The sequence below is a fragment of the Bufo gargarizans genome, chromosome 2 (genome assembly GCF_014858855.1).
Source record: "Bufo gargarizans isolate SCDJY-AF-19 chromosome 2, ASM1485885v1, whole genome shotgun sequence".
NCBI lineage: Eukaryota > Metazoa > Chordata > Amphibia > Anura > Bufonidae > Bufo > Bufo gargarizans.
The window spans coordinates 474598215-474614393 of NC_058081.1; the positions used below are offsets into that span (position 1 = coordinate 474598215).

At 47.2% G+C, this 16179-nt stretch overlaps 1 protein-coding gene across 1 annotated transcript in view; it reads right to left on the minus strand.

Moving 5' to 3' along the window:
* The window catches only part of SMC1B (structural maintenance of chromosomes 1B), a 179636-nt gene continuing 163457 nt past the window's right edge, over positions 1-16179 (minus strand). The window contains exons 23-25 of the mRNA XM_044277857.1: positions 14141-14210; positions 13382-13492; positions 1-304 (exon numbers count right to left, since the gene is read on the minus strand). Of these exons, the coding sequence (XP_044133792.1) occupies positions 218-304; positions 13382-13492; positions 14141-14210 (268 nt within the window). The 3' untranslated portion in view covers positions 1-217. The remainder of the gene's footprint in view (positions 305-13381; positions 13493-14140; positions 14211-16179) is intronic.

Genomic DNA, 16179 nt, shown 5'->3' on the forward strand with positions numbered 1-16179 from the left:
CTGCTCAGAGATTTCATTTTGTTTGGGAGAAATACATATATCAACATAAACCATAAAAATAAGAAAACCAAGTTAATAACTATAACGAAAACAGTATGTAACAGTGGAATATCACAAATTCCTGTAATATGTAATATCTCCTCAGCTACAGTGAATATCGGGAAACTATAAACTGAATAGACTGGTGACAGCTACAACCCAGGAGCATCAGATCATATCATTTCTTGTTGGAATCCTCCTCCTCCTCATCATCTTCATATGCAGTAAGGTCTAGAGTCAGCACTTGGCTGGATAATTCTTCTTCCTGGTAAGAATAAGAAAATAATCAACACTTAATCCCCCCAAAAATAAATAAAATAACAGTAAAACTCCATTTACACTATTTACTATTCACTGACATGATTATAGTTGGCAAAGGGTTGTTACTTTGGCATTTGTTTTATACTCTGTTGCAGAACCTCAATTTGAAGAGTAAAGGGAAGTTTCCTGCGGTGTGTACTATGATGTTCTGCAGCCTCCAAGGAGTGTATCATGATGTTCTCCAGCATCTAAGTTGTGTACTTTGATGTTCTGCAGCATCCAAGGCGTGTACTATGATGTTCTGCAGCATCCAAGGAGTATATCATGATGTTCTCCAGTAATCAAGGAGTATATCATGATGTTCGCCAGCAATCAAGGAGTATATCATGATGTTCTCCAGCAATCAAGGAGTATATCATGATGTTCTCCAGCAATCAAGGAGTATATCATGATGTTCTCCAGCAATCAAGGAGTATATCATGATGTTCTCCAGCAATCAAGGAGTATATCATGATGTTCTCCAGCAATCAAGGAGTATATCATGATGTTCTCCAGCAATCAAGGAGTATATCATGATGTTCTCCAGCACCCAAGGTCTGTATTGTGATGTTCTGCAGCATCCAAGGTGTATGCTAAAGTCTTCATCACTTGAGGTAGTGTGCATTATGAAATTTTGAATTACTGATGAATCTCTTAAAAAAAATAATAATAAGTGGAGTACTTGTAAGTCAAGTGGTGGGCACAGAAGAAGAAGCTTCCAACATATTAGATCCATGACAAACTGCTTCTGAGGGTGTGATAAGCAACACCTATATAACGCTGCTCGTCTCACCGGAAAGTGATCTTTATAAAACACTAGTAGAAGGAACCGACTTTGCATGTATATTTCATTTAATGTTTGTGTGTGTCATTAAAAGATATCGACCGTATCCCCCCATAACGTGACCTTTACTGCACCTCGCCCCCTTAATAGTGACCTCCACAGCACCCCAAAGTTCCCTAACTCTTTAAAAATGCATCAGGGGGGCTTCAAATGGGACATGGTGTCCAAAAAAAACTGTATAGCAAAATCTGCCTTTCAAAAAACGTATGGCATTCCTTTCCTTCTGCGCCCTGCCGTGTGCCCGTACAGCGGTTTACTACCACATATGGGGTGTTTCTGTAAACTACAGAATCAGGGCCATAAATAATGAGTTTTGTTTGGCTGTTAATCCTTGCTTTGTAACTGGGAAAAAAATAGTATAATGGAAAATTTGCCCAAAAATTGAAATTCTGAAATGTCATCTCTATTTGCCATTAACTCTTGTGGAACACCTACCTAAAGGGTTAACGACGTTTGTAAAATCAGTTTTGAATACCTTGAGGGGTGTAGTTTCTTAGATGGAGTCACTTTTATGGAGTTTCTACTCTAGGGGTGCATCAGGGGGGCTTCAAATGGGACATGCTGTCCAAAAAAAACTGTATAGCAAAATCTGCCTTTCCAAAACCGTATGGCATTCCTTTCCTTCTGTGTCCTACCGTGTGCCCGTACAGTGGTTTACGACCACATATGGGGTGTTTCTGTAAACTACAGAATCAGGGCCATAAATAATGAGTTTTGTTTGGCTGTTAACCCTTGCTTTGTAACTGGAAAAAAAAATTGTAAAATGGAAAATTTGCCCAAAAAATGAAATTCTGAAATGTCATCTCTATTTGCCAATAACTCTTGTGTAACTATTGCATACGTTTATGATTAGTGTCTAAGTCAGATAGACCTGCTCATAGAATGTCTCAGTGGTCTCAAGATATATATGGTCTGTACTGAGTGTGCCTTTTTGTATTTAAATTAAGATTTAACTTTTAATTTATATCTATTAAAAAGATATTTGAGACTTGTGGAATAAAGTGAATTCCTGCGCTTTATAAGGAGGGTAGCCTAGGTACTAAATAGTTAAAGTGTATTCCTACTAGAATGCCTGCAGGGGATGTGGTATATATAGGGGATGGGCCTACCTGGACCAGTAACTTTCCCTATATATTAGCCCTACTTGGCCTAGTCTAATCAGTGGAGGGGCCTCACTGGCTGTAGTCGGGGCACTCGTCCTTAAAAGGACGACCCCCAGCCTCCGGAACCTCGGACCTACACTTTATGTCCCTATGCTCTTACCTCCCTGATGATAGGCATGCTCTGTGTCCTCCTCCGACGCGTTTCACTAGGTAAGGACCTGGCTCTTCAGGGAGAATAGAGGATCGTTTGGGCGCCTGGAGCAGTGGCTGTGCGCCTATTAGGATCAAGCGGCAGTGGCAAACTATTGATGCATTTGTGTCTCTTTATCTGTGCCTTGCTCCACCTATGGTTCGATTGACCAATCCGTCAGGATGTGGGATGTGCACTCAATCTTTTACCCCCCTCCCCTAGTTACCTGTCAGATCCAGGCGGAGAAATGTTCAGCCAGATGCCGCCTTCTTACTTGGGCGGTCTCGCTACTCTCCGCCGCTAAACCGGAAGTGACATGTTACTGGGGAGTGGCTATTTGTCAAGGGGATCTCACACCGCGTCCCCGGCAGGCTCGCTGCATCGTAAGATTCTGGTCCACAGTGGCTCTATATCATCTAAAACTAGATGAGATTCAAAAGAAGGAGTTAGTAAATGTACAATTACATCTTGTATCATCCCTAACTAGTATCGATGTTAATAAGCATTTTTTGTCTACATTCAACAAATTAGCCAGGCTGAATAAACCTGGCATTACCAATCATCTTAGATGAATAGTGATTGATTTGACTACTGCGTGATTATTCTAAAGAATATATATAGGATATTCAAGTAAGGATCCTTCTATGTTTATTGTTTATATGGTCCACTATTGTAGTATTTTTAGTAGTCCAGGAAAGAACTGATATGGCGGTATATCGGGTCCATTTTTTTATGCATACACACATATATATAGTTGTAAACGCATGCGTATTACAGGCCTCCACATGCAAACATACATACATGTGAACCTACACATGCATACGTACATACATGCATGCAAACGCACACGCGCTCCACGCATCCATTTACACAGTCGCGTGCAGTACGGGTTTTACAGGAAGGGTTTATAAGACAGGTATTCGTTAAGACCGTTAGGTGTTACTGATTTCATTTTATAGATCCATCGAGTTTCAGCCCTCAAAATCATTTTATCCCAGTCACCTCCCCTCCTGGGTCTGGGCACCTGTTGGATGCCTATGAATTTGAGGCAGGCGGTGTTCCCGCCATGGCAAAGGTTGACATGCCGTGCCACTGATGTATCTTTGTTGTTTTGAATATCATTAAAGTGGTCTCTTTCGTCTGAATTCTCTTTTTGTTTTCCCTATATAGTCAAGGGGGCAAGAGCATTGTGCCAGGTACACTACACCCATTGTTAGGCAGTTCATATAATCACGGATGACATACTTTATGCCTGTATATGAACATGTAAAGGTCTTGGATACCGGGCTACACGCTATGCACCTGCCGCATTTATAGGTACCGGTGGGTTTCTTTGACAGCCAATTACCAGGGTTAGTGGGAGGCTGGTAATGGCTATTAACCAATCTGTCTTTGAGGCTTCTTCCCTTTCTAAAGGTGATCATGGGGTATGGTCCTATCATATCCTCCAAATCTGGGTCCGTTTTGAGGATATCCCAATATTTTGAGAATACCTTTCTGACCTCCTGATGAGCGTCATCAAAGGTCCCAATAATGCGAGTGTTGTTTGCAGATATGATAGGTTCCGGCCTCTTTCTCTTTGGTATGAGGAGCATGTCTCGATTTTCTGAGCATGCTCCCTCATATGCTACCCTGAGTACTCCATCTGGGTATCCCCTCTCTCTAAATATGTACCTAAGATCCTTTGCTGCACTCTTAAAATTTCTCATAGTGGAGCAGTTGCGCCGGAGTCTCAGGTACTGCCCTTTGGGTATGCCCTTACGTAGAGCATAGGGATGAGAGCTCTCCCAGCGGAGTAAACTGTTGGTAGCTGTCTTTTTACGATACACCGAGGTAACAATGTTGTTACTTGGGCCTCGTTCTATTAGTACATCGAAGAACGGTAAAGAATCATGACTGGATTCAGATGTGAACCTTAGACCCAACGTATTGTCATTAATTACCTCCATGAAATCCGTGAAGGAGTCTACAGTCCCTCTCCATAGGACAAAGACATCATCTATGAACCTCAGCCACAGAACTATCTTGTCTTGCCACTTATCCATCTGATCTGAGCCTATCACATTGGCTTCCCACCAGCCCAGGAGCAAATTTGCGTAGGACGGCACACAGGAACTTCCCATCGCCGTGCCCCTGAGCTGGTGGTAGTGGCGACTATCAAAGACAAAACAGTTCTTAGTGAGGCTGAAGTTCAATAGTTCAAGTACAAATTGGTTATGTCCGGATAGTCTTTTGTCTCTCATAGATAGATAACTTTCCACTGCCTTGAGGCCTAAGTTGTGTTTGATTGAACTGTATAAGGCTTCAACATCTATAGATACAAGCATAGTCTCATCGTCTATACATACACCACTCAGTCTCAACAAGAGATCAGAAGTGTCCCGTATATACGATGGCAGTGTCTCCACAAATGGTTTTAAGATTTTGTCAACATAAACACCTATATTTTGCCCTAAACTTCCTACCCCTGACACTATCGGACGCCCTTTAAGGGGTGTGGTGCCCTTGTGGATCTTGGGTGTGGAGTAGAAAGTCGCTGTAATCGGATGTTTTGGAAGTAGGAAGTCTAGTTCTGTCTGGTCAATTATTTTTTCTCTCAGTCCCCGGTTTAGAATTTCCCTAAGTTCTGAGAGAAAGAGGGGTCCTGGATCTTGTGGTAAGATTACATATGTTTCCCTATCCTTCAGAATGTCTAGGCACATATTTTTATATTTATCTTGGTCCATTATAACTAGATTTCCCCCCTTATCTGCTGGCTTAATTGTTATATTTCTGTCTTTTTCCAGACTAATTAGGGCTTGGTCTTCTTCCTTACTCATGTTCGATACCCCCCTGCTAATATTTATTGATTCCAGGTCCCTTGACACTAATTTGTGGAAAATGGACACACTCGAGTCTGGTAGCGGTGGTGGCATCTGGGTACTTTTTAGTTTTAACTCAGTAAATGGACCCTCTGCCCTATCTTTCTCACCTTCTTCCATTAGTTCTACAAGGGTACGAGTGGCTTCCAGCTCTCTGGGGTTCATATTGAGCTCTTCAAGTTTCTTACGATCCTGAAGGCGGAAGTGTTTGTGCCAGAGTAATTTGCGTGTAAAAAGGGCTAGATCTTTGCTCCATTCGAACATATTGTACTCGTACCCTTGTAGAACTAATGGAAGAAGGTGAGAAAGATAGGGCAGAGGGTCCATTTACTGAGTTAAAACTAAAAAGTACCCAGATGCCACCACCGCTACCAGACTCGAGTGTGTCCATTTTCCACAAATTAGTGTCAAGGGACCTGGAATCAATAAATATTAGCAGGGGGGTATCGAACATGAGTAAGGAAGAAGACCAAGCCCTAATTAGTCTGGAAAAAGACAGAAATATAACAATTAAGCCAGCAGATAAGGGGGGAAATCTAGTTATAATGGACCAAGATAAATATAAAAATATGTGCCTAGACATTCTGAAGGATAGTGAAACATATGTAATCTTACCACAAGATCCAGGACCCCTCTTTCTCTCAGAACTTAGGGAAATTCTAAACCGGGGACTGAGAGAAAAAATAATTGACCAGACAGAACTAGACTTCCTACTTCCAAAACATCCGATTACAGCGACTTTCTACTCCACACCCAAGATCCACAAGGGCACCACACCCCTTAAAGGGCGTCCGATAGTGTCAGGGGTAGGAGGTTTAGGGCAAAATATAGGTGTTTATGTTGACAAAATCTTAAAACCATTTGTGGAGACACTGCCATCGTATATACGGGACACTTCTGATCTCTTGTTGAGACTGAGTGGTGTATGTATAGACGATGAGACTATGCTTGTATCTATAGATGTTGAAGCCTTATACAGTTCAATCAAACACAACTTAGGCCTCAAGGCAGTGGAAAGTTATCTATCTATGAGAGACAAAAGACTATCCGGACATAACCAATTTGTACTTGAACTATTGAACTTCAGCCTCACTAAGAACTGTTTTGTCTTTGATAGTCGCCACTACCACCAGCTCAGGGGCACGGCGATGGGAAGTTCCTGTGCGCCGTCCTACGCAAATTTGCTCCTGGGCTGGTGGGAAGCCAATGTGATAGGCTCAGATCAGATGGATAAGTGGCAAGACAAGATAGTTCTGTGGCTGAGGTTCATAGATGATGTCTTTGTCCTATGGAGAGGGACTGTAGACTCCTTCACGGATTTCATGGAGGTAATTAATGACAATACGTTGGGTCTAAGGTTCACATCTGAATCCAGTCATGATTCTTTACCGTTCTTCGATGTACTAATAGAACGAGGCCCAAGTAACAACATTGTTACCTCGGTGTATCGTAAAAAGACAGCTACCAACAGTTTACTCCGCTGGGAGAGCTCTCATCCCTATGCTCTACGTAAGGGCATACCCAAAGGGCAGTACCTGAGACTCCGGCGCAACTGCTCCTACTATGAGAAATTTTAAGAGTGCAGCAAAGGATCTTAGGTACATATTTAGAGAGAGGGGATACCCAGATGGAGTACTCAGGGTAGCATATGAGGGAGCATGCTCAGAAAATCGAGACATGCTCCTCATACCAAAGAGAAAGAGGCCGGAACCTATCATATCTGCAAACAACACTCGCATTATTGGGACCTTTGATGACGCTCATCAGGAGGTCAGAAAGGTATTCTCAAAATATTGGGATATCCTCAAAACGGACCCAGATTTGGAGGATATGATAGGACCATACCCCATGATCACCTTTAGAAAGGGAAGAAGCCTCAAAGACAGATTGGTTAATAGCCATTACCAGCCTCCCACTAACCCTGGTAATTGGCTGTCAAAGAAACCCACCGGTACCTATAAATGCGGCAGGTGCATAGCGTGTAGCCCGGTATCCAAGACCAAGACCTTTACATGTTCATATACAGGCATAAAGTATGTCATCCGTGATTATATGAACTGCCTAACAATGGGTGTAGTGTACCTGGCACAATGCTCTTGCCCCCTTGACTATATAGGGAAAACAAAAAGAGAATTCAGACGACGGATCAGAGACCACTTTAATGATATTCAAAACAACAAAGATACATCAGTGGCACGGCATGTCAACCTTTGCCATGGCGGGAACACCGCCTGCCTCAAATTCATAGGCATCCAACAGGTGCCCAGACCCAGGAGGGGAGGTGACTGGGATAAAATGATTTTGAGGGCTGAAACTCGATGGATCTATAAAATGAAATCAGTAACACCTAACGGTCTTAACGAATACCTGTCTTATAAACCCTTCCTGTAAAACCCGTACTGCACGCGACTGTGTAAATGGATGCGTGGAGCGCGTGTGCGTTTGCATGCATGTATGTACGTATGCATGTGTAGGTTCACATGTATGTATGTTTGCATGTGGAGGCCTGTAATACGCATGCGTTTACAACTATATATATGTGTGTATGCATAAAAAAATGGACCCGATATACCGCCATATCAGTTCTTTCCTGGACTACTAAAAATACTACAATAGTGGACCATATAAACAATAAACATAGAAGGATCCTTACTTGAATATCCTATATATATTCTTTAGAATAATCACGCAGTAGTCAAATCAATCACTATTCATCTAAGATGATTGGTAATGCCAGGTTTATTCAGCCTGGCTAATTTGTTGAATGTAGACAAAAAATGCTTATTAACATCGATACTAGTTAGGGATGATACAAGATGTAATTGTACATTTACTAACTCCTTCTTTTGAATCTCATCTAGTTTTAGATGATATAGAGCCACTGTGGACCAGAATCTTACGATGCAGCGAGCCTGCCGGGGACGCGGTGTGAGATCCCCTTGACAAATAGCCACTCCCCAGTAACATGTCACTTCCGGTTTAGCGGCGGAGAGTAGCGAGACCGCCCAAGTAAGAAGGCGGCATCTGGCTGAACATTTCTCCGCCTGGATCTGACAGGTAACTAGGGGAGGGGGGTAAAAGATTGAGTGCACATCCCACATCCTGACGGATTGGTCAATCGAACCATAGGTGGAGCAAGGCACAGATAAAGAGACACAAATGCATCAATAGTTTGCCACTGCCGCTTGATCCTAATAGGCGCACAGCCACTGCTCCAGGCGCCCAAACGATCCTCTATTCTCCCTGAAGAGCCAGGTCCTTACCTAGTGAAACGCGTCGGAGGAGGACACAGAGCATGCCTATCATCAGGGAGGTAAGAGCATAGGGACATAAAGTGTAGGTCCGAGGTTCCGGAGGCTGGGGGTCGTCCTTTTAAGGACGAGTGCCCCGACTACAGCCAGTGAGGCCCCTCCACTGATTAGACTAGGCCAAGTAGGGCTAATATATAGGGAAAGTTACTGGTCCAGGTAGGCCCATCCCCTATATATACCACATCCCCTGCAGGCATTCTAGTAGGAATACACTTTAACTATTTAGTACCTAGGCTACCCTCCTTATAAAGCGCAGGAATTCACTTTATTCCACAAGTCTCAAATATCTTTTTAATAGATATAAATTAAAAGTTAAATCTTAATTTAAATACAAAAAGGCACACTCAGTACAGACCATATATAACTCTTGTGTAACACCTAAAGGGTTAACGACGTTTAAGTCACAGTCGCGAGAGCCTAAGACACTGCAGCTCGCAAGACCTTGCAACCCAGAGCAGCGTCCGCCATGAGTAGGATGCCATTGTGGTGCATGTGGTCCGCTGTCGACATCCTCCATTGTATGCATTTTTGCTGGGGATTGCCGTTGGCAACGGATCACATGCAGAGTAATTGCTCCCCCGGTTATAAACACGCCACAGTGTTTGGTTTTTATTGAGCATTTCCTCCCATTTAGGCCACTTTATTTTAGTTATTTAACTAAGAGCGGGACCCAAATCCAGACCTGTTTGCAATAAGGAGAGGATTGTGGGAAGGAAAAAACTGAGCGGAGGGAAGCGACAGTTTGCACAGAAGCGAAGGGTAGATTTTTAAGTCCTATGATAAATTTTGGATGACGCTGGCTTCCTGGCCTTAATCATGGTGCGGATGACTTCGTCGGAGAACCCCCGCTGCTTCAGAATGGCGGTCTCAATAGCCACGCCGTCAAACGTAGTGATTTTAAATGCTGGTGAAAGACGGGTCCCTGAGAGAGAAGGTCGTCCCGAGCGGAAGAGGCCACAGAGTGTCTCCTAGAAGAAGGATGAGCTTGGTGTACCAGGAGCGACGCGGCCATTCCGGGGAGAAAGGAATCATCTGAAAGCCCTCCCCTCTTGATTCTGCGAAGGAAAGGAAGAGGAGGGAAGACAGGAGAGAGAAACTGTCCCATGGGGCCACCAGTGCGTCCAATGCGCATGCCCGGGGTTTCTTGTCTGAGAGATGAAGGCAGGAAGCTTGTGGTTGAGTCTGGATGCCATCAAATCCACCTCCGGACGGCCCCAATGGAAACAGATGGACCCCTCGCCCGGGTCCATGGTCTCCCGAAGTCCGCCATCCAATTCTCCACTCCTAGAATGTAGACTGGTACATGTTCCTCCACCCACTGTAGAATCTTGGCCGACTCCTCCATCACCGCCTGACTGCGGGTTCCCTCCTGATGATTGATGTATGCCACCACCGTAGCGTTGTCTGACTGGATCTGGACCGGCAGCCCCCTCAGGAGGGGGTCCAATGAAGCAAGGACAAATGCATGGCCCGAAGTTCCAGGATGTTGATGGGCAGTCTGAATTCCATCGGAGACCATTTGCCTTGGACTATCCGAGGCGGGAAGACTCCGCCCCATCCGTGGAGGCTGGCATCGGTGGTGATGACCGTCCATGAGACTGGGAGAAAGGATTTGCCGGAGTCCAAGGCTGGAGCTGAGAGCCAACACCTGAGGGCCGACCGCACACACGGGGGAAGAACCTGGTGTCTTCTCCCAGAATGACAGGATCGCCAGTTGGAGAGGACAGGTGTGATATTGCACAAATGGAAGTGACCATCGTACCCAACACCCGCATGCAAAATCGGATCGTTGGATGTTGGGGCTGGAGGAGAAGACGAACCGACCACAGAAGGGATAGCCGCTTGTCCGGGGAGGCAGACTGACTGGAAGTTCACCAGCCAGCCAAAGTATGCCAGGGTGTCCAAGGTGATGTGCAGACTGTCCTCGTTCTGACCAAAGGTCGCTGCCTTGACGAGGATGTTGTCCAGATAGGGGATCAGGGTGATGTCCCTGGAACGAAGAAGGGCAAGGAGAGGGGCGAGAACTTTTGTGAAGACCTGCGGCGCCGTAACCAGGCCAAAGGGGAGAGCCACGAACTGGTAGTGATGAGACCCTACTGCAAAGCGGAGGAAATGCTGGTGCGAGCGGGCAATGGGAACGTGCAGGTATGCGTCCCGAATGTTCACAGAGGAAAAGAATTTACCACGTTCCAGAGAGGCAACCAGGGAGCGGAGGGACTCCATCCTGAAGTGCTGGACCCTGACAAACTGGTTCAGCAACTTGATATCCAGAACCGGGCAAATGGATCCCTCTTGGGGACGACAAACAGGTTGAATAGAAACCCGTGAGCTGTTCCACAAGGGGAACGTGGCTGAGACAGGAAGAAACGCTCTGGCAGAGAGGAGGCAAACTCGATCTCGAGTACCCACGTGTCGGAAATGTGGGCCCACCAAACCTCCTGAAAAAGGAGGAGATGACCCCCCACCTGAGAGGGCGGGGGCTCCCCTTCATTTAGAAGACTGTCTGTTGGTAGAGGGGCGGGAGGGTTGTGCTTGCGGGTGCCAGGCTGGTTGGGGCCTAAAGGATGGTTTTTTTTCTTCTGCTCTTATGTGGAGGCCCAGGGAGGTGCCCCTGCTGTCAGGCCTGTGCCAGTGAAGCAGCGAAAGGAGTAGAACCGGGAGTTTGAGAATTTAGAGTGAAACGGGTGCTTGGACTTGCTTTGTGGGAGGGGAGTACTTTTACAGCCCGTGGCCTAAGGGAGCGTTTCGACGAGGAGTCTGCCGCCCATACTTTAAGCCAAACTTCGCGACCATGAGAGAGTATGAGTGGGCAACAAGAGCATCCGCGTCCAAAGAGGCCTCAGAAAGGTACTCCCCAGCCTGAGAGATTTGCAGGGCCAATGACTGGAGATCCGCCGCGATGTCCCTATGCAGGCGAAGGGCCCATTCGGAGACAGCCTTAGCCATCCAAGCGGAGACAAAAAAGGGATGAAGTGCGGAGCCATCCTAAGCGGACTTAGAAAATGACTCCAGGCGGCGATATACCGGGTCCTGAAGGGAAGCGTCATCGGCCACATGGATGCTTGGCGAGACGCGAGACATGAGGGTCCACCTTTGGACGGGAGGACCATTTTGCTATCAAGTCCACCAAAAAGGGATATAGCAGATCAAGGCGCTTGGATGCAATAAAGCAAAGATCTGGATGGTCCCATGCCTTGGCAATGACGACCGAAAAACCGTCATGTAAGGGGAAGGCCTTAGAGGCTTGTCTGGAGCGGAGAAAAGACACTCCCTGGCGGCTAGATGAGGGGGAGTCGTCCTGAACCTGGAAGGTGTCGCGGACAGCTGCAACCAGGCTGTCCACCGTGGAAGCAATCTTAGAAGATGGTTCCGGATCCACATCTGAATCGAGTACCTCCCCTTCGGACAGTGCCTCCCCTGGGAGAGAGGATATGTCCACCAAGTCGTCAGAAGGGAACAATGTCCTGCTCTGGCCCGCTTGTGTGAAGGTCTGCCCCTGGGTTGTGTGCCTGAGGAAGGAGAGGGTTGCGCGGGTGAAGACTTGTCAATCAATCGACCCTTGAGGAAAAGGGTAGATTGGGAAATTTTCACTCCACAGCCCTGGACAGGGCGCAGGCACAATCCGGTTCAGGGGGCAATGTGGCAGGAGGGTTAGGACTGGTCTGGGCGCATGGCATGCGGTACACAAAGAGTCAGGCTGGCCGTGGGGGAACTTGAGTTTGCATTTTGCACACGCGTAGTGGGTAGGGGCGGATGGCGGGCGAGGGTCGCTTGTGGGTTCGGACATGGCCAACTGAGTGGAGACTAAGAGCTGGTCTCAGGGCTGGAGGGATAATAGAGACTGTCCTAACACAGACTGAAGAGGCAGGTGAAACCAGGTCCTGATGTCCCCCAGTGGAAGCATCCTGCTGGAAGTGAGACAAGGAGAGCAAGAGCCAGTACGGGAAGAGGTTGAAGCTCTGCCCCCCAGGAGCATTCGGCAAGAAGGAGAGCCCTGCCACTTAAGTGCGGGGGGAGGAGGGAGTGCCTGGATAACCGCGGCCTAGTAAGCCCTCAAAGCCGGGACCTAAATTTGTAACCGCGGCCAGTCAGGAGCTGGAAGCAGACCAGAAGAAGCGTGAGCCGGCCTTAAGAGAGACCACACGCCGGAATCCCCAAAAGCTGAACGGCATTCGGTTATTAAGAGGGCCGCAAAACGGGGGATAGGCCGAGATAGAGCCAGGGCCTAGATTTGAGAGGAGGCCAGCCGGAATGGCGCTTCCGGGCGTGCCGGCCATTAGGGGTGGCAGGAGAGGCTGAGGGTTCCTCTTAAGGATCCCTGGACCAGGGACCGAGCTGTAGGCCTGGGGAAGGGAAGAGGAGGAGCAGGAGACCCAGGGGAGGGGGAAAGGGGTAAGGGGCAATGGAATACTCACCCATTCCCGACTACTCACCCCATCTTCTTCCTCTTCTGTTCACACTCCCTCGGTGGACCAGTGGGGTCACCTCCTCAGCCACTGGCACCGAAGTAGCAGGAGGCCGGAGTGGAGGGACCCCTGACTGGCAGGAAGCAGGGGAGCTGGGCTGCCCTGGTCCTCTTTGTCTTCTTGGGGGAGCTGGGCAGGGAGGGAAACCGACCCGGGTCATGCCTCCGGGGAACAGGGAGGATAGGCGACCGTGTCAGTCAATGAGCAAATTCTTACTATTTGTCTGGTTGGGTTTCTCTCACATACTGACATAAGGACTATTTTTACCTGTGTGCACACTCCAATTAATGCGTCTGCCTTGGAATAAAACTCCTCTTTTAGAGAAATCACCACCATCTGAAACTGCTCTCTGGACTGCTCTCTGATGTAGCTGGTAACCTGGAAACAAATACTGCAGAATCACTAGTGTTCCATTCACACTGAACAATTTCATACAGTTAAAGAAAATGCATACAAGTGCATACCGGCCCAATGGAGGCCAAAAGGACACTCTTTTTGGACTCCACTGGGTAACCAGAGGTTTATGGATATGGCAGAATCATCAGGAAACCTCCCAACGTACATGTCAAACGTACTACAAACCAAGGTGAATATGACCTAATTAGAAAAAAAGTTAATTGAAATGACGTACATTATACATTGTCTGTGAGGTGCATAGTTCTTGTTTTACTATTTTCTGCAAACTACACATATTTTGACATAGTTTTACTAGACTCTTCAGTGATAAATCCGCTTAGTTAACTGAGATATCCAGTTCCTTAAAATTGATGGCCTATCCTCAATATTAGATTTGTGGGGGCACCCCTGCCAATCAGCTCATTATACACTGCATACAATACATGGCAATGCAATGTCACAATATTTCTACTGGGAAAACTGCCAAACTCCCTGACAGCAAAATAGATGAGAGCACTTGTTGGGTCAAACATAAAGTGCCCAGTTTATGTCAAGCTTTACTGATGTCTGCAGGTTCTAAATATCAGAATAATCATTCAGATTGGATTTCATTAATATATGGTTACTTACTTTGCCAATGTTAGTGTTGTCCAAAGCTGCATCGACTTCATCTAAAATGAAGAATGGTGCAGGACGAAAGCTGAATGCAGAGAGGAGAATATCAGGGCTTGTTGTTACACACCTAAACCACACACAGCATTCTGGCAGTTTCTGATTTCAGAGGTTTTTTTTTTAACCAAACTCAAAAAATTTTTTAGCTCAATATTCTTGATAACAATCAGCTCTTAGTTTTTCCCACACAGCGCTCCAAATCCTCTCAGTGAAAAACAAAACAAAACCTAACATGACCACTAGGGGAAGTGTTCAGCATACTATGTTACTATTTGTTTTGTATCAAAGTGTAACGGCTGTAACACAGTAAACTCTTAATAGAGAACCTTTCATGCGATTTTATTAAGGGAGATATATACCTGTAACTTGAGGGGTACCCCCCTGCCGATGCTGTCACCCTGCTTGATTTTTTAAAAAGGAGATTTTTGTATAACTTACCAGTTAAATCTCTTTCTCGCTCTTCCTTGGGGGACACAGACCTTGGGTATAGCTCAGCTCCCTAGGAGGCGTGACACTAAGTAAAACTGTTAAGCCCCTCCTCCATCAGCTATACCCTCAGCCTGGAGATAGAGGCTACCAGTTGCGTGTCCAAGTAGTGAAAGGATAACAACCAATAACGGAAACAACCAGCCAGCAACCCAACGGGGCGCCAGACCATAACCCTGTAACCAAACACAGAAGGGTGGGTGCTGTGTCCCCCAAGGAAGAGCGAGAAAGAGATTTAACTGGTAAGTTATACAAAAATCTCCTTTTCTCGCCCATTTTCCTTGGGGGACACAGACCTTGGGACGTTCAAGAGCAGTCCAAGAAGGGAGGGACCACAAACCCAAGGCGGAACACCACCAGAGCATCAGGAAACCGCTGCCTGCAAAACCAGGCGGCCCAAAGCAGCATCCGCTGATGCATGCGTATGCACCCTATAGAACTTTGTGAAAGTGTGCAGAGAGGACCAAGTGGCTGCTTTGCACAACTGTTCAGCCGAGGCCCGATGCCTCTGCGCCCAGGAAGCTCCGACTGCTCTGGTGGAATGAGCAGTGACGCCGAAAGGCGGAGGTCTGCCCTTGGCTCGATAAGCCTCAGACACCGCCAGTTTAATGAAACGGGCAATAGCCACCTTGGAGACCGCCAACCCTTTGCGCGAACCCTCCGGAACCACAAACAGGGAGTCCGTGCGCCGAAAGGACCCGGTGACCTCCAAGTAAATCCTCAACGCCCTGACCACATCCAGACGGTGCAGTTCCCGTTCTCTGGGGTGGGAAGGAGAGGGACAGAGCGACGGAAGGACGATGTCCTCATTGATGTGAAAGGCGGAGACCACCTTTGGCAGGAAAGTCGGGACAGGCCGAAGCACAACCTTATCCTGGTGGAAGATCAGGAAAGGTTCGGAGCAAGAAAGAGCCGCTAACTCCGACACCCGTCGGAGAGACGTGACAGCCACAAGAAAGATGACCTTGCAGGACAGAAGGCGAAGGGAGACCTCCCGTAAAGGCTCGAAGGGGGCTGATTGGAGCGACGAGAGCACCACATTCAGGTCCCAGGAAGGAACTGGAGGGCGGCACGGCGGAACAGAGTGAGCCACCCCTTGTAAAAAGGTCTTAATTGGCCCTAGAGGGGCCAGGGGACGCTGGAGAAGAATAGACAGCGCCGAAATCTGACCCTTCAGAGAACTGAGGCACAGCCCCAGGTCCAGACCCGACTGGAGGAAGGACAGGATTGTGGGAAGAGAAAACCGGAGAGGTGGGATGCTCCGGGACTCACAGAACCCCAGATAGGACCTCCAAACCCGATAGTAGATCCTAGAGGATACGGGCTTACGAGCCCGGATCATGGTGCGGACTACGTCCGCGGAGAAACCCCGTCGCGTTAAGACGGCGGTCTCAATAGCCACGCCGTCAAACGTAGCGAGCCTAAATGCTCGTGGAAGATCGGTCCCTGAGAGAGAAGGTCTTCCCTGGAGGGCAGTGGCCACGGTGCGTCTGCCAACAGCAACATTAGGT